Raw genomic sequence first — 25,155 nt, 5'->3', positions numbered from 1 at the left:
CCAAACTCTTCTGGTGGTGCCAGACAATAGGACAAGAGGCAATGGGCATAAACTGAAACACAGGAAGTTCCATCTGAACACAAGGAAGAACTTCTTTACTGTGAGGGTGGCTGAGCATTGGAATAGGTTGCCCAGGGAGGTTGTGGAGTCTCCTTCCCTGGAGGTATTCAAGAGCCATCTGGACACAATCCTGAATAATGTGCTCCATGTGACCCTGCTTGAGCAGGAGGTTGGACTAGGTGACCTCCAGTGGTACCTTCCAACCTCAACTATTCTGTGATTATGCTTTAAGTGGGCTGCATTCAGTGTTCTCTTTTAAATGTGATTTCAGTGTTTCGCTTGTAAGAGTTCAGTAACACTTCTAGATACAGAGTTTCAGTGGGTTGCCTTGTCCCTCAAAGTTATGCCTGTCTCATCCACACAGTAGTAGCAAGGGATTCTGTTGCACTCACTGGTACATAATCACTGATTTCTTGCTGAGTAGATTCAGATGAAGTTCAGCCTCACATGGGGATTTAACATTTAAAAAAAAAAAAACACATGTAACCCACAGGTGGTATTTTGTTTTCTTAATACTGACATCCAAGCAGAAAACATAAGTCACTGTAGAAATAGAAATCATTGTCTTGTTTAGTTGCCAGCATAAGCACTAACGCTTCACAGTCTGTGTCTGGTGGGTTGTTTTGTTTTTTTTTTTGTCTCTATGGTTCTGTTGCCTTTTGTAAATGAGAAGCCAGTGCTGCTAAATGTAGATGTGAGTTTGAATTCAAGCTTTCCAAAAGCACAGAAGTGCTTGACCCTCACCAAAAAGTGCAGACCCTGAGCAGCCAGATGGTCGAAGTTCAGTATGGCGAGATACTCGTGATGCAAAAGTGCAGATTGGCTCAATCTCTAAATTGAATTAAGAAGCAGCCAGCATTAGGGAGACTGTCTGCATTTTCTTTTTTTTTTTTCTGATGTGCAAGCCAAAAACTTCTCGCAACCTAAAAGCCACAAGTAGAAAGTGGGAATTCTCTTAGATAAAAACTGTGCACAGGACAAACCAGTAACCAGCTTGATGAAAAAATATAGTGGTTGCTGAGGTTGCTTGGAAAGTCCTAGAACTTTTAACATCTGGTTCATAGATTGTAGGCCAGAATAATAGTCGCTGAAAATGGCCATCGTATGTAAGCATTAACCTATTGTTGTGATCGTCTGTATACCTTGTGTGTCAGCAAGCAAATATTTTTTCTCATTTGTGACAACAAAGGCAAAATAAGCCTATAGTATAAACTACCTAGTGTGTCTTGAAGTTGATCCTTGCAGGTCAAGGATGAAGTAGGTTGGAAGCAGTCCTCAGGGCTTGCTAGTCTGTCATTTTATATCTGTGCTAAGTGAAAAAAATCATTTTAATATCATAGAAGACATGTCAGGATAGTGTTTTCTTTTTCTTCTATATGAATTACTGTTTCTCTCTGTTCTGATCTTCATCAAAGTGTCTGCTACAAATCTAGGAAAGGAGGGGGATTTTCGCATATAGTGCATGCTTAGTGTGCCTTTTGCAGGTCTTGTCTTTAGATGTTGAAGCAGCTTGTACTTTAGATAAATTGCAGCTCTGCACACTTATGATGAAGGATTTGGGGGCTGCAAGTCCCTAAGGCTACAGTTGCTTTTCTTGAATGAGTCATAAGAATCCAAAGCCAAGTCTTAAAGGAAAATGATTAATTCTTTTCACAGAGAAGTTCATTAGTGCCATAAAGTCATGAGAAAGAGGAGGCAGCATCTGTAACACTAGATGGTTATTAACTGGTATTAGCGTGAGTGCTTTGTATCAGGAAAACTAAAATAATGCAAACCACAAGGTCTGATGGAGAAGAAAAATGTGTTAAAATTTGATCAATTTGATTGCAGTGAGGCAGTCACTTGACTTCCATAAGCACAGGATTTATCCTTTTCAAAAGGTGCAGAATATCTCTCCCTGTCTTTGCTTCTGTGAAAGCATGTTCTAAAAAATGGGCCACTAAATATTATTAGTGTTCTTGGTCACCTGGAGAGTTTCATGAGATCTTCCTGTTCCTGTTGCTACGGCATATGCAAAACGTGGCCCAAGATGCATATCAGGCTCCTGCTGTCACTTCTAAATCCCTGTTGTAAATTCAGTAAGAGCAGACTGAACTTTAAAGACCCTGTATCTGCAACTTCAGTGATGGTTATTTCCTAGTTTCTTATTTTCTTGTTTTAGTTTATTCTGGTTTTCAACACTCAGTTCTTAAAACTTCACCAAGTTTGCTTTTGTTTTAAGTTTATTCCTCTGATGGCAACTACTTTTTAATATTTAAAGGCGCATTAGACACCCTCTGTATCAATTCTTTATTCTGTCCCCCTGCACCTTATCTTTTGTCCTAATTTAGAGGCTGCATTTATTTGCAATATGTTTTTAATGATATTTAGTAATGCAGTTCTTAATACTGTTAAACAGTCCTTAGTGAAGAACTGCTGTGAATCTTTTGACGGGATAATTTTCATATGCATTTCTGCAACTTGCTGCTAATTGTGATGTTGCTTCACAAGTTGCCTCCCTAAAGATTCTGAGATATTTTAAAAGGGCGATAATATAGCAGTGCATGGCTCCTTTGGCTTTGTTCTAGTGTAACTGAGACTGTCAAGTTGAAAATGGGGGAGGATTAGTTAGTATGCAGGAGGCAGAATGGTGATTATTGCTTTCAATGGATCTTTTTTTAACTCATGCTGTGTATTTGGCTGCTCTGTTTTAGTTCACCATAGAATTAAAATAGCTTCCTATGTTAAGCAGGCAGTTAGGATACTGGAGCTGTAAACTCAAATGGGTAAGATCCCAGGTATTAATAGATGGCACATCCTCCGCTGTATGTGCACCCAGCATCCTGCTCCTGCTGGGTCCCAGCTGGTGTTACTGCATCTCCAGTTGAGACTGAAGACAGTTGTCACTGTTTTCTTCACATGAACGCAGACTATCAGCTTCAAGCTACCAATTTGTGACCATTTGATGTACAAAATTGAAGAACAATAATGTAAGACAATTGAGGACAATCTCTGAAGTACAGAATTGTTTTCCTCAGTTTGTGTTATTCAAAGCAGATTTGAGCCCCATTTAGAATTTAATTTTTCCCATCTGCTGTGTTTTAAAGAAAAGTAATAATTTTTAAAGTTCTGAGTTTAGTTGGAGTGGTTTCTACATTTTAAATAATAAAGCCTGACTGTGATTGACTGTTATCTGATTTATGTCATCATGTAGTTCTTCAGGCTGGGATAGTCGTGATAGTTTAAGGCTTTTAGGCAGCCAAATTGCATGGAAAGTCCCTTGGAATTGTGTGACTGAATCCCCAAGGCTCTGCTGAGAACATCAAACATCAGCATCAGGGTTTCCACAAGGTTTCCAAGCTGCGGCCAGCGGCAGTTAGCCAGGAAGTTCACCCTGTGATCTTGCCTCCTTCCAGGAGCTGCATTCCCTGGATCGTCCTTGTGGGATGCCTTAAGCAGGTCGCCAAACTCTCTGAGTATCTTCATTTGAACTGGGATTTCCCCAGGAGCCCAAGGCAGAGCACATGTATGGCTGGTTCCAGCTTGCCCTTTGCCATTCTTACTTGCAACAGAGTGGCAGTGGTGCTACCCATGGCACATGCTCTGGGTGACAGACCGCTGCCCATTTCCCCTACGCTTTCTGGGGCTTTCCAGCAGCAGCTGAAATACTTGTGCTCTATTGTGAGAAGGAAATGTGGTAAATTAGGTAGTACTTTATGTCAGTACCAGTAGAGTTTGTTAATTTGAGGTCCTCTCTGTCAGATATAAATAGTGGGGATTTCTGTTGCATTGGGTTATGTGCAGTACTTGTGTCCACAAAGGTGCAGACTTTCCTAGTCTGTAGGTCTTGAATCTTACCAACTCTAATTGTCCCACTCCTTGAGATGATTTTTGCATCTATGTTTTTCTTGTTGCTTGCTTGCCTGCCTGCCAAAAACCACTAGGAGGTTTTGTTTTGATGTAAGTTACAAATCTGGAAAAGCCTGCTAGGTGACCTGAAAGAAAGAACTTGGAACTCCCTTGAAAGTTACAGATGGCACGAAAACTCCTTCTCTCCCTCATGCTTATCTGTGAGGACCTTAAAGCCATGCTTTCCTGAGGGCATGTTGGTTTGTCTATTGATTATGATATTCAAAAGAATCTTATTTTTTTAAAACATGTAGTAATTTTTGCTAAAGCTGTGAAAGAGACTTTTCCATCCAGGGAGCTGCTAACCCAAGCCTGGGCATTGAACATTGAAGAGAGGAGCAATTATCACGGTGATATCACTGCTAACAATTACTATAACATTGTCAGTCAACAAGAGGGAAGTATAATTGAGGTGTAAGTCTGAGCTGCAGACTGACAGTGCAGTTTGAATTAAATGTGATCCTTTGACCCTTGGGATGTCGAGCACAGTGCACAAGGCCATGTGGGCATCTTATGGAGGTGTACGCACTTAGGGCAGACAGCATCCTCAGGCAGTTTGGTGGATGGTTTCTGACAACCCACGAAGGTCGTGCAAGGCTAGCCTTGGTTTTATTTTTCCCAGAAGCTATATAGCTAAATCTGGGCATATCAGGACAGGGAAAGCAAAAGGCCTTACTGCACCTTCTGTGCCTGCTGCAGATTAAATGGTATCAGTTTACTAGGAATTTTTAGTGTGGATAAAACACTTCAACAGTGTTCTTGTAAATGTCTGAACAATTTTTTCTCAAATGCTGAAATAATTCATCCCAGACAAATACCTGGCAGTGTACATTTCAGTCTGAGCTCTTTGGCTGACAAAATTATCACGAACTGAAAGGTCGTGTAATGGAAGAAATCTAGCCATGAATGGTGTCACCTAAGGTAGATGTGCAGGATGCGGTGACGGCAACTGCAGCCCCAGACAAAGTGTGCTATAAACAGTTATACATTCCACAGGTCTTGTAATAAAGAAAAAAAATGTATTTCCTTCTCAAACCAGTGCCTCTTTCTTAAAGGCTTACAGTTCAGTGTTTGCAAAGGTTGCAATTACTTTCAGTAGATTAAACATTAGACGCATTTAAGAATGATGTTTTCATCCTGGTTTTCTAAAGAAAGTAGGTTTACATGATAATGCTGTCCAACAGTTTCAGGCAAATATGGCAGATGGAAGGAAACATCAGAGAGGATTATCCTCCTAGAAATTTTATGATAACCTATGATGGGATACCAGAGGTAGGTCCAAATTACTGGTGTTACTTGATAGTAGATGACTGACAGGTTAAAACAGTGTGAGATTAAGACAGGAGCCCCATATAAACCTGTTTGCTCATCAGCATGCACGTAGTCCCCAGCACATCTGCCTCCTGCTGACTGAGTGGGCACCGGGCTGTTGCTGAGGAAAGGGATTATTGCAAATACGGTGAGTGCTGAGGGGACAAAACACACAACTCTTCAGTGAGCCCCATTTCATTAGATCCTCTGCAGAACTCCTGTCGAGTATTTCCTCTGGCTACGCTATGATCCTTGGACTCAGGCACCATGCTGGCAAGTGCTCCGACTCTAGATGCACTGCGTGTGGCGGTCGTGACATTTTCTGCTTTGCAGATCAGAGTTCAGTGTAATTGTTACCAGGAAGGGCTGTGTAGCTGTGGTGGTGCCATCCCAAGGGTCAAAACCATAATTGTTTTGGCTTGCTCAAGGTCTAGAGTTTTCCCTATGGGCTCATCTGTTGTGCTTCAGTGTTTGGTTTACAGTTACATGGTTCTGTGTACTTTAAAGAATCAGCAGCAAAATCAGTGATTGCATTGATGAGTTAAGAAAGGTTTTATTTGATCAATGTGATGGGACAAAAGAAAGGCGCTATATTCAGTACCACTAAAGAATATATCTTACAGAGGTTGCAGCTGGTCTAACTCCAGAGAGCAGTGGAAAAGCTGTGCTTCGTTAAGGTGGGGAAAAACGTTTCATAAATGTCCTGTTTGCTCACTAGAGAAGAGAAAACATGAAATCTTGTGTTAGTACAAAATAAGAGTAAAATAAAAATAAGGAATCTGCGTAAAACTCCAGTTCTGCAGATTTAAATACTGAACAGTAAAATGTCAAAAATTGTACACACACTTTTCTTTTCTCCTTAGTCATCTAGTGAAAGGTGGAGTAGTTAAGTCTGTGGCGCCTTTAAAATGATTCATTATTTCCATAGAAGCCAATTCATGTTTATCCTTCAGATCGCTCTGTGGACATTAAAATAATGGAGAATTATATTTGCTTTTAATTTTGTTTCCAGACAGCTTGGCCTGAACATTCATGATGTGACTTGGAAACTGTATCAGGTTGTGATTTACTGTTGCTCATAATTGTGTGAAGATTGAAGATACGCTAGATGCAGATGCTGCTTTTTTCCTTTTTTTCCTCCTCGCCTCCCCCATTCTTTCACTTAGAGAGTGTTCTTGGGTGCAATGTGATGAAAAGCCTTCAGTGCTTTTCCTTGTACAAGCCACAGCAGATGAGGATTTTATTTTTTCCCTAACATGAGGCTGTGTGAAATGAATTGTGGTTTGTGTTTGATAACTGGTTTACTTTTTTTCCTTTCTTCTGTGTTCTTATTATGCTTCAGTTTTGACTGGTTTTCTGTTGTCATGTTAATTGGCTTTCCTTAGAGGGTGGAGAGAAGCAGCATTTTTTTTTAGTTAAGGTGGATGAGTTCAGTTTTATGAGTCATATGCAAAACACCAAGGGGGGGGGGAATGACTTTTATTTGCAGTAAGGCATCTGTTAAGTATAAGGATGTCAAATCGGCTTCACTGTTGGGTCAGCTGTTTCTTAACTAGTACCAATTTGTAAACTAAATTTATCTATCGGGTCTTATGGATAAAGTAATTTATTATTCCTATTTTCCTAAATTAATTTTTCCTATGCAATTTTATCCACTTTTTGCTCTACTAAGTAAAAAGCTATTCTTAGGGGTTTATGCATAATATAATTTAGTAGAGGAAAACAAGTGGAATTTTGTGAAATGTAACATAAAAACCTACAGAAGGTTATGCAGATTTTGAAAGTATTCTAGCCATGTTACAGAATCCAAACCAAACTATTCAAACCTAAACATTCTAAGTGATCATTAAAATTTACCAGAATATTGTTTTCATATTTCACTTAAGAGTGTTTTCCTGAAGATAAGTTTCCTGCCCTGACAAAAATTGTCTGTGTGACAGTGGGACACTCTACTTGTGATTTGGTTCTACAGATGCAGCAGTATGTGTGCTGCTTGGTACATGAACGTTTTCTTGCAGATTCCAAGTATACCCCCACCTATGCAAATGTAGATGATTGGACAATTGGTGCTGTGTACTATATATGTCTGTCGCTGGTCTCTAATGCATCCTACTGGGATCTGGCCATCTTACTTTTCATATGAGTTCTTTAGGGAAAACCCCTTTTATTTTTGAAAATAAAAAGATGGCACAAAACGTATAGTAAGCACATTTGAACTCAGGAGTTCAGGTGGTACCACGACGTAAAACACCCACCTGAATGCCAGTTTAAAAAAAGAAGGGGGCGGGGGGGTAGGAAGGAAAGAGCAACACCAGCTGGTTTTCAGCATTGAAAAGAATTTGGTTTGCCCCTCACCTTAGTTATCAGGGATCATCTTTAGTTGATAGGCTTTTGTTTCCAGTCTTTTTGCTTTCTCATTCTCATGCCCTAGGGCATTACAGTTTTAGTCACTGCATAACATCGCCTAAATCAAATTTCGGATGAAGTCACAAAGTAAACAGTAAGCCAAAATTCATGTGAGGAAACTTCCCAATCATTAGCATAGATTGATAAATGAATACTGACCAGTGTGAAATTAAATTTGCCTTAGCTTAACTCTTTGGCTTTTTTGTTTTGTTTTACCAAGTTAGTTGTTAGTGATGCAAACATGTTATTCATGCCACTATTCCCAAGTATCCGGCTTTTGAGTTCTGATGAGTAAAGTGATTTGGGAATAATCCAGATCAGTTCAGGCAGAGGCTATTCATGTTAGTAGAAAACTACTTACAAAGTCTGAGCATGGACTTTGTATGCACTTTTACCCTAAAAAAAGACCATGTGTGTCTATATGTGTGCAAGTGTCTGGATATGCATATAAGCAATTACGTCAGTCTAAACTTTTCAGCAATTTACTGTCTTATGTGAATCTTTTCTTTTGTTTCACATCATCATACGCGTTTTATAATAAATTTCAGGTTTCCTTTTCCTTTAGGGAAACTCATTTTAGTTTACTTTCTGAGTAGTGGTTTGCAAAGCATGCACTGTTCTCTACTGGTTTATAGTAGAGAATCAAAAAATATTTTAAAATGTTTTCATGTATTCGGTTTGTAACTGTTTTTAGAAAATGATGATTTGAATAACTGCAATTTTATCTAGTCAGACTAGTCTGATAGTGCTCTAAATTCATCCTGGGATAGATGAAATATTCAAACTGCTTGAAAAAGAAACTGTTTTCCTGAATAAAAGTTCAGTGCAATTAAATTGCCACATATAAACCATGCCAAATTAGGATGTGATGTTAGTGTACTGTAAATGATGCATTATAGCAGTGTTTGCCCTCTTCTTTCTTTGAGAAGAATTTAAGTTTGGTATGTTCTCCTTTTGCATATGCTCTCATTCTAAGGATTCTAAGCATTATATGTAGTTCAGTCAATCCTCTAGGTATGATATATATGTGTCATTTAAAGCAGCTCACTACAATGATGTCTTTGAAAAACTGTATTTTCACTTGAAGTCTTTGCAATGCAGTGTGTCATGTTGCACAGACTGGTAACTGTTGATGTTCTATGGTGATCGAGGCTGGTCTGTGCTGGCAGGATCTATGTCTTGTTTCAGGTCTGGTGAGGGATGCTCAACGTGCACCTTCTTATAGGTATAGAGCTGACCTCTCTGGGCACGCTTCATGCAGGCAGGGTGGATGGCTGCAGGGATTTCATGTGAGGTGTCAGTTGAAAATGTTAGATCTGCAGATAGTGCCCTTTTGGTCAAAAAGTGCAGAAGGTCCTGCCACCATGCACATTGTGCAGGGGGTGAGTTGGTTTCAGATGTGCTCTTCCCATGCTCTAAAGCCTTTCTCAGTCTTCCAGAGAGCTGCTTTGTTTACATGGATTAGTTCTAGTGGGGCATGGGCTGCAGCAGTGTTACTGTCTTACTTGTGTAAATACCTAACTCAATTTGAGTGCAGACTGTCCTTGCCAGTGAGGTGTAGGCAGAGCTCAGGAGGGAGGATGCAGACCCAGTATGTGGCATCCCTCCTCCTGTGCCATGTGGCCTCAGCACCAGCTTCTCGCGTAACTCAGCACAGCTTGGCATTTGAGTTGGACAGGTCTGCTGGGTCCCAGAGTCAAGGTTGGAGTCACCAAGATGTGACAAAGCCTCCCATGACAATGTCAGATGCCATGTGGCAGAAATTCACTGCTGAGAAGAGAACGGCTCCCCTCTTCCCACTTGGTACTAATCATGGAGAACAATGCTGGCTGCTTTGCAAAATATTAGTAGTGCTGTACAAAATCTGGGCCTCTGCTTATGGCCCGCTGAGTCAGACTTGTTTACTTCATTGAAGTATTAATCTCTTTCTCTGATTGGCAGTCAACAGCTCCAGGCTCCAGGCTTAATAGAATTTTCAAACTGTAGATAATGCAGTTTTGCTGAAAATCTGAGGCTTCTATCGCACTCTGAATGATGTATTCTCCTGCCCTCCCCTTTGGTCTTTTTTTCAGGGCTGAGGTTAAGATAGATAATTAATTACTCTCATCCCAAGCCTTGTCTTTTAATTTAAGAATTTTCTTTAGTATCTGCCAGAACCCTCTGCATGCACTCCTGAGAGGGTAAGCAATGAAAGAGCCATTAAATTAACTTCAACCATTAATTTTTTTCAGTAGGATGAAATAGAGATTCAGTATATCAAGAGGTTTCTGGTTTATTTTATTTCATATCATGACAAAGAAAATAAATGTGGGAACAAGAGGCTGGTTTTCTGGTTCTGTGGGAGGATGGTGAGTAAGGAGTCCTATCTTCTGGTCCTGCAGCTTACTTCTGTGTTAGCAAGAATCAGGACATGAGGAGTGGATCCTGTGTTAGAAATAGGACATGAAGATTGGATTAGTGGAGTGAAACAGCTATTGCTAAGAGCCTAATGTCCACGCTACGCAACTGGGAAGATGGGGGGGGGGGGGTAGCAATACTTAGCTAATATATCGCTTACCTCAGAAATACTTTGCTGTTGCCTGTAGAGCCTTTTCTGAGAATGAAGCAGTGTCAAGCCGTGTTATGCTGTTCTCTGATGTGTTGTGATAAATGCTGTCACTGGTGAATCACTCCTGGCTGGGGCTCTGATCACCCTCCTGCTAAGCAGCCTGCCCTATTCTTCATGTTCTATACTTGCCATTCTAAGAGACCCGCATGCTCTTTTCACAGGTATAACTTCCCTTTTTGGAGAACTGTGTATCTTAGGGATTTTTCAGCAATACATTAAAAAAAAAAAAAAATTAGTCAAATCTTCTGGAATGGTCTCTCTGGCAAACTACACCTACACCTGCTGAAAAGTCCCAAACAGTAGCAGCAAAATTGAGCTTATGTGTCAGAAACACAACATAGGAAAAATGGTGTGAAGAAGAATGTATGAAAACAGTTTTCCTGGGCGACAGTTGGTTTGCAATGCATCAATTACAGATCAGTTATATACGTGCACTAGGAAGAGTGTGTAAGATTTGCCACTGATATGAGCTGCTCCTTGGTATTATTTCTGTTCATGCATCACTTTACGTAATAATTCTTCCTAAATGATATATGTAAAGCAGGTATATATTTCAAACCCAGAAAAAAAAACAAGAGAAAGTAAGGGCAGTCTGAATTGGCTATACAAGCCTATTGAATAACTATTCTCATCACTTCTATCTGAATAAAATTAGGATTGGAAAATCCACTTTTTACTCAATTTTAATTTTGGTATAGCTGCCCAATTTGCAACTGCTGGTAGAAGAATGTTGTTGCCACCATACCAGAATGCTATGTATTAATAGCTTGCACATATTTAAAAAATCTCAGTATATGCTTGAGATTCATTTCATTGGACATTAGTTGTTTTAGATGCCTCTAGTTAGTAGAAAGAGTCTCAAAAGGGACTCCTCCCCTCCTATTATTTGGACAAATAGCCCCTGGCCATTGACTGTGTCTCTGTAGGGAGCCTGAACAATTCATTCAGATGGGTTCAGTCAGCTGCAGATGGTGAAAGCTGTGAAATCAGATATGATGAAATTCCAAACTCTTTGCGGATGGTGATCGTTATGCCTGATGATCGATCTATTCAGCATGATTCTCCTTATTTAAAGAATTATTTCATGTTGTTATTTTTCCACTTTATGGGTAACTGCTTTAGCAAAAGTTGTGGATACAGTTCACCACAGCTTTTGATACTGCTCAGCAGGTTGTTCACTTCTGTTGTATTACATGTATTATTTTTGTCTTCTTTAGTCTTCTGGCACCAGTATTACAGTGGATATTGCTGTCATGGGAGAAGCACATGGGCTCATTACAGATCTTCTGGCAGATCCTTCGCTGCCCCCCAATGTGTGTACTTCACTGAGAACAGTGAGCAACCTGCTTAATACGCAGTTAACCTTCCAGGCCATCCACAAGCCAAGGGTAAACCCTTTGGTATCCTTCAGTGAGAACTACACCTGCTCCGACTCAGAGGAATGTCCGGAGAAGGGAGAGAAACTAGCTATTCCCAAGGTGGGTACTGGACCCTGTATGTTGTAACTCGTCTCTCCCTAAAGGGACAGCAATGGACTATGTCACTGTCCTTTTTGCTTCTTTGCTTCAGATTAACATTTTATGCACTGATCATACTGTTAATATAAAAGTGACAGCTAAGTAGAATTTAGGTTTCATATTAAGACAATTCCTGTGTATCCTTCAACTCATGGCCAGGTTGACTTTGGTTCAGGCATCTTCAGAAGATGATATTTGGCAAAGGATAGCCAACATCATAGGTGGTATGTGTATTTCCTCTCCTCTCCTATTTGGAGCTTAAGAGAGAAGTGATAGGAAGCAGAGCAAGGCAAAGCCTTTCAGCATCCAGTCTCACAAGTCTGCTCTATTACTTCTCACGCAGAAATTTCCCTCCCACTCAAAGGATTTGAGGCGCTCCATGTAGGGTGACTGTTCTAGTCAATGAGCAGTGGGGAATTAAGTAGTAATATGGGAAACCTTTTTGCCTACTTTGAAGATTGGAATTTGAAATTCTCTGTGAATTTCAGACTCTTCTTCCTTCCATTAGCTAGAGGTGTGAAACCTGTAGAGGTCAATGAAAAGGTCTGTACTGAGGACCTCCAGGTGCTTTGGATAAAGTTTAGAATGTTGTATGCCAAACAAACAGAAGAGATCACCGTAATACTTAGTATGACAAATATTGTAAGATCATTGTAAGTAGTTTTGAGAAGAAAAAGAGGACTGAACCAAAAAGATGTGTACATTACTGCCTTGACAGATGGCTTTACAAATGCTCCCGAATCCAACAGGAAATAACCACCCACATTTAGTAAATGAACAACTAGAAGGAACACATCAGCTTTGAAGTAGTTTGAATTGTAGGTTTGTTGCTAATTAGCTGCCCTGCAAGGCTTACATTTCACTTTCGAAACTAAACCAAAATACTTTTGGAATTTTGTACTGCAGTTTCCCTTGTAAAATTAAATACAGTCAGAGTACATTGCACAGGCACAAGCTTTTAGCAGTCCAAATGGCACAGCCAGCATTAATTCTAGCATTTCCCAGCATCTGAATTGCAACACTTGTGATTCTTCCTTTAATATATTTCAGTGTGATGATAATAATTACACTACTTGCTTATATAGCAGCTGTATGTATGAAAAGGATGTTCACATGTTTTTAAGAGCATTTCCCAGTTTATTTTAGCGTACGTGTCTATCATTGCTGTACTCTAGGCTCTGAGGGGAAAAGTTAAGTGGAAGAACAGTGCCATCACATGAGCAAACGCAGCGAACAGATACCAGTTTGCTGTTGCATAATACCTAGTGAGGAGCAAAGAAGTGAAGGATGAAGAAATGAGTTAATGCTACAGAGAACTAATTTGACTGAAGAATTCACTGACCTAAATGTGGGGTTCATAAGACTAACATTGCAGTCCTTTATTGAAGTGTCTAAATACAGATTTGGGGTCTTTACCTTAACCATCTGATGCTGAACACTTTGGGTAAGGAGATAATATGTTAACATATTTTTCTGTAAGTTTGAGCTTTAGAACTACAAGTCTCTTCCATTTCATATCTCTTAGCCCTGTGGCAAAGTCAAAATGCTGCATCACATAGACATACTTATTTTAGCTGTTACCTATATAAATACTTCAGGAAAAGTACAGGGGAAGTATCTTACAGAATTTTAGCATCTGTAACACCAAATCTGGATCCATAAAGGTTCATCATCTTTTATTACCTCTGACTTCAGAAATTTGGAGAAACAATGTGAGTCCTCTTAGTGGAGAAAAGGAAGAGTCAGGTGAAAGAAAAATGCAAGGTGGTCAAGAAGAATCTGCTGTAAATGGTGATGCTTTCTCTAAGCTTTTCAGGAGATGACATACCCCAGAACAAGAAAGTTTACTTTCAGTCAGTGATCTTTGCATTGGGTAGGTATAGCAGGAAAAAACTTTGGAACTCCCTTTCCTTATTTTTCTTACAGCCTGTCTTACCTTGTGTTTCTTGTTCCATTCATGACAGTTTAAATCACAGAATAGTTGAGGTTGAAAGTACATGTGGATATCATCTCGTCCAGTCCCTCAGCTCAAGCATGTTGAACCTGGAGCAGGTTTCTCTAAGCCCAACCTAGAGCTGGTTTCTTAGGAGGTTATCCAGTTTTGAGTATTTCAGTGGATGTAGACTCCACAGCCTCTCTGGGCAATTTCTTTCCGTGTTCAGTCATCCTTGAAGTAAAAAACGCTTTCTTACATTTAAATGTAATTTCTTATATTGCAATTTGTGCCCCATTGCCTCTTGTCCTGTCACTGGACAACACTGAAAAGAGCCTGGCTCCATCTTTTTTACACCCTACCTTCAGGTATTTATGTACATTGGTAAGACGTTCCCTGTGCCTTCTCTTTTTCAGGCTAAGCCATCCCAGCTCTCTCAGCCTTTCCCTTTATGATGGATGCTTCAATCCCTCAGTCAGCTTTGTGGCCCTGATGACTTAAGTGCCTTTGGCCACATCATGTAAGACCAACATTTTTAAAGAGCACAACTATCATTGGCTGACTCCAGCGAGAGCTCCAAGTGTTGAACGTCAGTGGCTATGGGGCTGTAGATGCATAACTTTTTTTAACCTTAAAATAGGGAGGATGGTCCAGATCCTCTAAGCATTTAAAGCACCAGCTGTGTTGATTTGAATAGACGGCAGGCCCTATAAGACCTGGGAGAATACAGATTTAAGGTACTTAAAGTACTTAAGTTGTCAGGCAGAATTAATCAAATGGAAATGGTTTTCTTCTGGTGTTTAAAGCTCTTGTACGCCTATATAAACTCTAAGCAACTGATTTCTCTCTAGCGCTTACGGAGAAGTTTGCCTCCAGGACTGCTGAGACGAGTGTCCTCAACTTGGACCACAACAACATCAGCCACAGGATTACCTACACTGGAGCCAGCTCCAGTGAGAAGGGATCGCAGTGCCAGCATCAAACCTCATGAACCATCTTCATCCAGGTTTGTGTCTCTCCTTGGGTGAATTTCTTTGGTTCTGTGTGATGATGTCCCTCATTTAAAAATGCTGACTCCAAAGTGCATTTGAACTACTTGTTCATGCTTCTCTAAATTGTGTTACCAGTGAAGTAGCATTCCCAGTTTTAGTCAGATTATGCCAAAACTATTATTATTATTAGGAACCAAAATAATAAATAAATCTATTCGTGTTAGCAAAGTGCGAAAGCACCAAATTCAAGAAGAGAATTCAGAGCTGTGATAACAGAAGACTCGTGTTTTTCTGCAATTCAAAATTTGGTGCCAGTAGTAGAGAAAAAGATAGGACTTGAGAAGGCCCAACATCACCAGTGTTTGCTGTTGGGTATCTTGTGTGACTGCAGCCCCAAAGAACTTTCTTCTGAATATGTAAACCTTTCCTATAGAGGAGGCTCTCGTGTAGGGCACCTAGGGCACCTAGGTGCTCAAGGCAGCAGAGTACACTGAATATCTGGTGCAATAAAAATACATGATTATGCTAAGCTCCCTTTGTGAGGAGTCCCTTGTATCTCAGTGAGAGTAAATACAAAGATGCTATAACCAAATGGAAATGTTCTTCAGTCACTGGCCTGTGGTTCTCAGGGTGCTTTTGATTTATACTGTTGATCCCAGACTGTTTACGTAGTATGTAAGTATCCTAAGATGGGAATTGGAGGGAGCAGGAGAGCAATTAAATATTGTTGTTGGTCCTTTTCTATGGATGTTATATAACTCTGTGTGATGAGCCAACTAAGCAGGCTATCAATTCTTCCTGCGTTTAATGTAGTCAATTATATTATGTATAATTATAGCTCTGTCTCAAGCCTCCCAGCCTAATGTTTGCAGTTCTTCTTTTACAGTAGGAGAAACAATGGGTATTCCAGAAAGGGGAAAAATCAGTCCTATAAGTCTAGCTTTAAGCATTTTGGCAGACCAAAACAGATTTGCTTTCAAGGAAAAGAATTTTGAACTGAAGGAAAAAAAATATCTTGATTATCTGCCAGTTCACCTGTACTAAATTCAAGCTTGCCACAGGTAACAGAGAAAGAAAGATTTCATGGCTTGAAGGGTAGGACAGGGAAAATTACACTGGAATTACATGCAGCAGATTCTACAGTTACAAAATTTGCATGTTTTTCAACAGTCTGGGGCATCGCCTCTGAGATCTCTGTAGTTGAATACATGCAAAAATCCCCTGTTCTTAAGATTAGCAATCCTGTACACTTCCAGGCCTACATCACTAAACTGGTAAGACATGGTCCTCCTATGGTTTCAAATGGTTTGGGAAGGACAATAAAGCTTCCTCATTCCTTTCCTCGGTCACTTCTATATTCAGTGATTCTCCCTTAAGAAGTTGGAGAATGTGGTTTGGGAGGGTTGGTTTGGTTTTTCTTTACAGTGGGACAGTGTGTTATACTTTTTCTGTCCATTAAAAAACAAAACCACAAAACAAAAAAAATAAAACACAGCTGGATTCTTTCTTTGTCTTCCTTCACCACAGATTGGGCCAATGAAGACAACCAGCAAATATTTTTGTAGGTAGTACTTGCTCTTCCAAAACAAAAAGGTGTACATAGAGTTAAGACAATGTTACATGCTTTTTGTTTCAGAACACTTCTTTTTCAAATTTAGCCAGGACTAGGCTGGTTTGAAAGGCTGTCTTCTTCCATGCATGTCATCACATCATCTGGATGTGAGGCTATGAGGAGAAATGTGGAGCCTGAGAGGCCACTCACAGAGAGCAAATCTGTCCAGAGAAGTTATAAGCCTCATCAGGTATCACTGCCCATGACAGTGGGTTGGAAATAGATATCTTAAGATCCTTTCCAACCCTAACTATTCTATGATTCTATGATCATGAGAGCCATCCTACATCCATGCAAACAGCTGACATAGGATAGATGTCATTCAAGAAAACAATGATAAATACAATTCTCTTGCTTTGCAGAAGTATTTGGCCTCTTCTCATACACAGTTGCAGCCTGAAGGCTGAAAGCACATATCCATCCTGTTGTAGGGGGACCAGCATTTGTACCCCACAAACACAGACACAGGCACCCTATTTTCCTTCAGTGAGTTTCTCTTGGATTGGTGACCAGTGTCTTCAGGGACTGTCAACAGAATTTTTTCTTGAGATGGAGCTGGTGTTTCAGTTGGCTAGAGTGTAAAGTGCTTCACCCAGAGAACAGGCACACCACTAGCAGCAGCAATGCAGGGCTCTTCTGAGCCTCTTCCAGCCTCCTGAGGAGCAAATCCAGTGCCTGAAGGGTTACTGAGTATCTGCCTTGGTGGTTGCAGCAGAGGAGTCAAGGAAGCTGATTTTTCAGTTACTCTGAGAACTTCTGACACTTCTGGCTCTTGTAAGGAGGCGTTAAAAGAGGGTATGAATTTAACTTATTTCAAGTCAACTTGCAAGCCTCTTTGTACTGTCAGAACAATATGACAAAGACATCTTTGTATAAATAAAGTGAATAGGCCTCAGCACTGAAGGAAGTCCAGCTTTGGAGTGTCTTGTAAATATTTTTGCTGAATACAGTACTGAGGGCCTCACAAAAAGCAGTTCAGCCAGCAGATAGATGCTGCTTTCCTCATCAGATTTTATACTATCTCGGTTTTGTGTACTTCTTGCAGTGGCTTCTAGCTTCTTAAGATCTGTCATTGAGTTTTTTCAGTGTGTCAAACAATGCTTGTTTGTGCTCTGGTTTTGCAGTAGTGATTCCTGGAACAGTTCAATTCTGATGACAATCACGAAGAGCAGGTCCTTCTCCACCTCCTACACCATGTCTTCTACCAACCACCTGAATACCAAAAGGCAGAGCCGACAAGGTGAGTGGGCATCCATGGCTCTGTCAGGCTCACTTCAGCTGCTTTTCCATGACTAGTACATGCAGCTGCTTTTGATCTCTGTCCAATCTGTGACTTTTCTAAAATATAGTTATTTCCTTTTTTTTTAAAAACAAAAAATGTTTTGACTTTTATGATTTATAGAGGTTAGTCATGATATGATGCAGCAAGTGTTGTGATTTATGTCCATGTAATTCCCTTTATGACAACAGGGCTGAGAACAGTGTTTTCTATAACATTTGTTAGATTAACTTTCTGTGTATTTTGCCTGAGATTCCCTGAAGCACAACCTACATAATGCCATTTGGAGCTATAGGCAGCAACTGACCCATCTTACGCAAACATATCCAAGACAAAGCCGATAAATCAGTGATCTCTCTGATGTATTTTCATTATTGAGAAAGTCCAGATAGTTCTTACTGATTTTTAGAGATGAGAAATATGGGGTTTGTTACCCGGGTTTTTGGGCCTTTAAAAAATTACTCCAGTTTTAACTGAGGGAAAGAAATTGAGAAGGTGGCTTCTTAATTGATTATGAAATGTGCAGTATGACAGCCGTGAAGCAGCCTTAATCCAGAGTAATGTGGTTCTCTTCCTTGTACAAATGCAGGATAAAGTAATGTTTACCCATGCTTTAACTTGCAGTTCAAAACGATCACAAGGCCTTCCTTTTTTAAATCAGCCCATGGAATAATGTTGAGATAATGTTACCCAGAGATACTGACCACCCAGACATCAGATGGAAACTGATAGATGCCTGAGGCCTGACATTGGAAAAGTCAGAGAATCCTAATTTAGAGATGGGTTTGAAGATATGGCTGCACAATTATTCTGCGTATCCAGCACTGTCACATCACATCTTCTTTTCAAACTGAAGAGTTTATTTAGTCTCCTTGTACAGACGCTGCCTTGTTATACCGCAGTGAAGATTAGGTAGCAAAGCATAATCTTAAAAGGTAATAGGCATATAGGCAAACGAATAAAATTGAACCAGGAAAATAATGAAAACAAAGTACCAGGTATCCAGGAATTAGAACAAAACAAATCCATTTTAAGACGTGATTTTTTGGAGATTAACCCATTAATTTGAAGGGGGGGGGAGGTGCTTATAATATTTTATGCTTGGAAAACAAGACTTACTAACTCTGTCAGTAAATTTTACCTTTGTCCTGCTTCCAAAAAGTGTTAGTAGTCACGTGTCTTTCCTGAATACATAAACTCCCATGTGATGGAGAGCTCCATTCCTTCACAAGTAACTCCTAAGGGCACCAATTGATAGGAATAAAAATTCTGGCTCAGCATTTTATGCAGAGGATTGATACTTTCATGTTTTAGACTGTTTACAATCATGCATTTTTACTTACGGTTTTGTGTTCCAACTAAAGAATTGCTTCAATTTGCAAAAACGATTGCTTCAAAACTTAATACAAATTAGACATATATATTAGCACAATTGGCAATATATAATAATTCTTGGTAGAAGCTGATATAGCTAAATCTATAATCTGTTAATTTATAAAATGTGTCTGCATGCATGAAAGCATTTTGGAATACTGCTAGCTGTACTTTGGTAAAATTCTGGGGTAAGCTCGAGCTTTTTATATGTAATTTCAAATCACACTGAAGTTACTCTTTTATTTCTTCAACACTGCACATGTGTAAAAGTTCTGAAGGACCTAAGCAGATGGATGTACTTAAAAAAATTCTGCCTATATTTTTATTCTTCTCTTGGTTGTTCGATATTCTTTGCTGTAGCAAGACACATTTTCTCTCACTGCTGCCAATAAATGGTTAAATGTTGGCTTATTGAAACTAGGTTTGCATTTCTCCAGTAAATTCATTTTTTTTAGGTTACCTACTCTGGCAAATTACTCTTAAAAAAAAAAAAAAAAAACAACAACACATCACAAACAAAAAAACCCATACAAACGAACAAACAACACAACCAAAAGTATTTCCAGAGATGTGAGCCCAGACTAGCAGCAGAAAGCCAGCTGTGATTAGAAACATTCTTGTGAAAATTGCTTTTTAAATTCCCAGGACTTGCTTTAAATTGTTGTAAGATGACCATATTTATTGTATTCTCTAGCGTTCATGAAGATTACCTGGTAATATATAGCTCAAAAATAGAAAATACTCCAACTCAATCCCCTGTGCAACTAACAGACTGTGAGATGTTTTTAAACGCATATTTTTGTTGGAAAGAAAGCAGATATCTCAAAGGATTAGTAAATGCGAAACAGGCTTTGTGTATTCTAAAGCAATTTCCATATGTCATGGCCATCTGATAACTTTTTAATTGCTCTGTAGGCTGTAGGTTTCTGTTCTCAAGACTAGTGTAGTATCCTAGTTGCAGTCACTGAATTAAGACAGTAATACATACCACATGTTTGCTGAAGAATTACCCTACTCAGAAGATCTCAAAATTACAGTGTATTAACTGCCAGGGATCATTTTTAACTCCTGATTTATCAACAGTAAATCATATCTTAACCTCATATCACAGTAAGTTGTTATCAGGAAAAAACACTGGAGCTGTACTTATATATCCTGCAAGGTTAGGATTTCACAAACTTAGATCAACATATTGCCTTATTCTAAGATAATTTTTGTGCCTGGAATGTATTTAAATAGTGGGCACAATTCAAACGTAAAACCAGTTAAAGTATCTAAGTTCATTATATCATTTGGCTTTGAAGATGAATATGCTAAATGAACTGGGGCTGAGTTCCTACAAACTTTTGTACAGGAGGTAAGTCAATTTACATGCATTTCCTTTTAAGATAGATTATGTTTTCTTATCTGTGCTTTATTGTGAATGGGACCTTTTTGTCTGAGATTAGAAAATGTAAATAGACTCAAAAAGAAGACAGTACTTCATCTCAAACACTGGACTACCTGATGCATTTCATCTTGGCAGTGATGCTTAGGTAAAATAGGACAGAGAGAACTACATCTTGCTAGTGTTCACACGTGGATATTGCAGTTTCTGATACACTAGCTTGGGAGTACAATACCATGTGGTACAGGTAAAGGTCACAAGTATTCCATAGTGGGCCACAGATAGTGAAAAATAAACTCAAGATGCATGAGGTCAAGGCTGAAATCTGTGAGGAATGCAGAAATGGCACCAGAAGTGCATATTTTATATTCATATTATGTATGACTAGTAACATTTGCTTTTTTGTTTTTTGCTAGTCTTCAAACATGTAGAAATTCAGATTTGTTGGGAACATGTGTAAGCCTTTCTTGTCTCTCCTTTTCAGATGGAGACATTGAAGCACAGAGAAACTGCAGATGGGTCTGGAAGCTGCCTATTTGGCGGTTTCTGTCACTAGAGCATGTTGATACGAATAGTCATGCCACTAATGTATGTCTTTCATTTCATGCCTGCCAGTTAGTGCATCCTGCTCAACAGGGAAAATATGCTTCATATTTTGAGCCAAACCTTCAGCAGGTAGAAGAGGCTGATATTAATGGAGCTTCATGTCTCTATGACAGCAGTGGGCTTGGCTCAGAGTGAAGGAGGGTTTTCTCTTATTTTTCTGTTTGGAAGCTATGCTGATACCCCTGCATCTCAAAAGGTGTATTTCTGCACAGTGAACTCATACAACCATCTGCCACTTCTGTTGATTGATAAGACTTTTCTTTTGTCTTGCCAGGTATCCCGCCAAATATTTCACCTCTATCCTCCCCATGCCATTCACCAATTCAGGGGACGCCTGCCACAAGTCCTACTGGAAAAAGATCTTCTGTGTCATTTCCAGACTACAGTGATATTGACACCAAGCAAGGCTTAAAGCCACACAAAGTCTTAACTTCTACTCAGAGCGCCCCTAGCCTGTCAGACCCTATTACCAGTCACTCTGTCATCTGCAGCAGGTAAGATAGTAATTTCACATGCATTAGAGTAATTTCATGTTGCTCTCATGAACAAGTTCCTTTGGCTCACATGCAAGTTTTTGTGATTTGCTACAGAATCGTGTATTGCTATTTCAGTATATTTAAGCGTTTCTTAGTACGTGAGTAATCATGTAGATTGATGCTACAAGGTGCTTTTAAAGTGCAAGATGGTTAGCTACCTTTGCTTTTACTCGTGTCTGATGCACAGTCTGATTAATAAATTTATCAGTAGTTTACAGATCCCAAAGCTGGATTTCTCGCAGCATGCCCTTAACATGAACAGTCACTTTCAGGTCACAAGCAGAATCTTTCAGAGCAGGCACCTGATGTTTGATAGAAAAATCTGACTGGTAGGGTCTAAAAGCTGCTGGCCTGCAGCCTTCTGGTAAAGATGTGCCAACAGTGCCTGAAGACTACTGAATTTTGAGTGCTCTCTCAGAAAGACTGGTTCCTGTTCTCCCTAGTTAGATTATGTAGCGCTGGGATTTATTTATTTATTTTTTTTAAATCAACTACATCCAAGTTCTTTCTACAGTTATAATTTCACACTTTAGAGCAGCCCATTATCAGATGACACAGACCTGCTCTGCAAAATCAGCATTTTGGAAAGAAAGTTGGTCTGCTTATCTTCTCAAAAGGACTCAATTGCTGGATTAAATTACTGGACTTTGCAGTATGTCCCCTGTTCAGAATAGTGGGATACACTGGTATTCAGAATCCTGTTCCAGTGCAGTTTTGAGGTTACCTTACTCATTAGATGTTACTTTGCGAGTGGTTTGTGATTACTGGCTAGCCAGTGGACATTATCTGAGGCTGGGTTAAATGTTACCAAGTTTGTCTATCTTCAGAAACAGTTTTTCGTTTCTGGCTTTTGCCACATGACTTTGGATGTGTCTCAGTATGCTGGGCTAGATAGTGGGTGTCAGAAAGTCAGAATTGAGACTGCAAGTTTGTTCGAGGGAGTCATTCCCACTAGAATTCAATCCTGACAGGCTTTTAAGACATATTTAGGTGACTAAATAGAAACTAAGCACTTTCGAATAAATAGAAACCAAGTGCTTTTAAAAGTTTTCCAAAGGCATTGCAAAACTGGGGACATGCACTGATTCATTTGAAATGAAAGCTATTACATATAAGAAAAATACTATAAACATGCTACTGTCATATTAAACTGTTCCTTTATTACTCCTTCAACAAAATATTATTGCTTTAACTAGTAACAGTTATCTGTGGAAGCCTTCTATTGAAAAGAAAAGTTAATAGTTGTATAAAAAATGTCAAAAAAAAGCAGCAATGTAAAGTTGTAGATAGTAATGAAATATATTTATTTATATGTGTAGCCTTTGATTTCAGTGTAATCATTGGTAAAATGCTCTTAAGCTTTTATGTGGCTGCTCTTTTGCATGATCTGTGTGGGTTGTGTGGCATATTTAGGTTCTTAATTTCCTTGTTTCAAGTGCTTAAGCTGTGTAGGCATTACATGTAGTTACACTGCTTAGACTTTGTTCTTGATTATTTGAAACATACATATTATTTAAAATATTGTGGTGTAATGACTGCTATTAGGATTGGCATCCACTAATTATCATGTTCCTTTGTTGTCCATTGAAAGATCAAATAGAGATGTCATATCCACAGATTAAAGCTGAGCCACCAGCACATAAATAATGCTCTCCTTAGTAATGTAAGCACAATTTGAGAAAAAAAAGGAAAAAAACCCAAAACAACAATACTCCCCCCCCAAAAAAAAAACAAACAAACACCCCCCACAGAAATTAAATGGCTAAGACAAGCTAAGAGAGTTAAATTAACAGAAACTGGAAATAGGTCTTCCGATGTTTGAACTTTCACATCATAGATTGCTAGTCTTCATGGTATGCAATCCCCTACATTTACTGCCAAAAAAGATGCCTTGCTAGGAAATAATACCAAGTGAGCAAACCTCTACCACCAACAACCCAATCTCTCCCCCAACAATAACAAAGGAGGAAGTGAACTTTTGATGGGTTCAGTGCCTTAAATCAGATCCACCCAGGCAGTGGCATCCAGGCAGCAGTTTTACTGTACTTTTTTTTCACTTGAGAAGTGAAATGTGGTAGGACAGCAGAGTTCTGCATTAAACAAGAACATATACCAGGCAATGCTGTTAAAATAATTTCTAAATAATAATTTTTAATTCTGCTTAGTGGATGACGCAGGAATCCTGTGGGGAAAAAAGTTAAACAATCCTGTGTTTAAAAAGTATATTATAATGCTTGTGCATGAAGGGGATTAAGTTAAAGTTGCATGGGCACATTTACCTCTGACATAGAGCAGATTTCAAGTGCTCTACTAGGTAACTCAGTAATTTTTTTTCTTAATATAGTATTTTATGTGGACCATGCATAATAAATCAGTGAGTTTGCATATGTTCTGGAAATAAAGAGGTACACTCATAATGGCACAAAATCCTTGTAACATTGCAACCAATCAAAGGTTCTTTTTCTCTTACTTTTTGACTTGTTTGCCTTGACCTTCTAGAAACCACAAGAAATGTGGGAGAAAGAAATTAATAGGGTTTTTTTTTCATCTTGTTCATAAAACTGAGTGATGCAAGATTTATTTGCTTGGCTGTGTACTGCAGTTATCACTGTATACAGATTTGTATTTTTATTTAATTTTTTTTCAGGAATTCATTACATTTTCAGGGCATACCAAGCTCCAGAATACGTTTTGGATGGCCCAGTCAAAAGCCACCTGGAAAGCCAGAGAAAGCAATGTTAAGGTGTCATTTCTTCATGGACAGATTTGATATAATACTGCTAAGTGGTGCTTCAGATTTATGAAGTTCTCTCATGTTTTCATGAGATGTCATGATACATATCCTTCAGGACCTAGACTCAATCTATTGGGACCTTGTAATTTTAAATGTTCCAGCTGGTATTGAGTTCACATTCAGGGTTTAAAGGGAATCACACACAAGGAATAAAGAGTTTTAATAGAAAGGAAGAGCCAGTCATTTGGAAAGGCCATGATATTGTGATCCCACGATATCTTTCTGTTCTGGGAATAATGAAGCAAACTCTGTTTTCTAATTTCATTGCTAAATGTCTAAATGTCAGATCATGCACCTTATGCTCTGTCCAAAAACCCCTTTAGTAGTGATGTACTTGGTTGTCACTGAAGCAGTGGCAAAATGCCTTCTTTCTTAAGAGGAACATATTCAAGTTTTGAGGAAGAAAAGGAGAGTAAAGCCACATGATGACTGTGTTCAAGTTGAATTATATAAAATTTCATGGCACTCTGGCAAATTTTCGTTGTTTTAATTCATGTTTATAGGACAGCTGTAGTACATAACCAGGGAATTTATCTTTTTTTTAACTGATACACTTAGAGAATAAAAAATGCATTTAAAAGAAACCCAAACATATGGCATAGGTTTACCATAGGCAACATAGATTTAATGGTGGTGGCCAGTTAACCCAACATCTTTATATTGTTGGTTTTTACATTCCTAGCTTCCAATAAACTGCAGCTCACTCTTGTAATTTTGTCTGGAGAATGCACTCTGTAATATAGCTTATACTGTACGACATAATCTCACACTTGTCAGCAGGACATAATTTTACATAAGACTCTCTCATGTGCATGGTTCTTTATATTGTGCATGTTTCTTGATTTATTTCAG

At 39.1% G+C, this 25,155-nt stretch overlaps 1 protein-coding gene across 3 annotated transcripts in view; it reads left to right on the top strand.

Annotated features, from left to right (window-relative positions):
• PDE3A (phosphodiesterase 3A) overlaps positions 1-25,155 on the top strand; it is a 256,702-nt gene that overhangs the window by 201,536 nt on the left and 30,011 nt on the right. For all 3 annotated transcript variants that reach the window (XM_057427925.1, XM_057427926.1, XM_057427927.1), the window contains 4 exons: positions 11,491-11,751; positions 14,575-14,729; positions 17,452-17,567; positions 21,248-21,467. In XM_057427925.1, the coding sequence (XP_057283908.1) occupies positions 11,491-11,751; positions 14,575-14,729; positions 17,452-17,567; positions 21,248-21,467 (752 nt within the window). The remainder of the gene's footprint in view (positions 1-11,490; positions 11,752-14,574; positions 14,730-17,451; positions 17,568-21,247; positions 21,468-25,155) is intronic.

The sequence above is a fragment of the Pezoporus wallicus genome, unplaced genomic scaffold (assembly GCF_028554395.1).
Source record: "Pezoporus wallicus isolate ANWC-B61680 ecotype Strahan unplaced genomic scaffold, APGP_CSIRO_Pwel_v1 contig_2908, whole genome shotgun sequence".
NCBI classification, from domain to species: Eukaryota; Metazoa; Chordata; class Aves; order Psittaciformes; family Psittacidae; genus Pezoporus; species Pezoporus wallicus.
The sequence above is the reverse complement of the archived record's forward strand: the minus strand, read 5'-3'. Positions and strand labels throughout refer to the sequence as shown.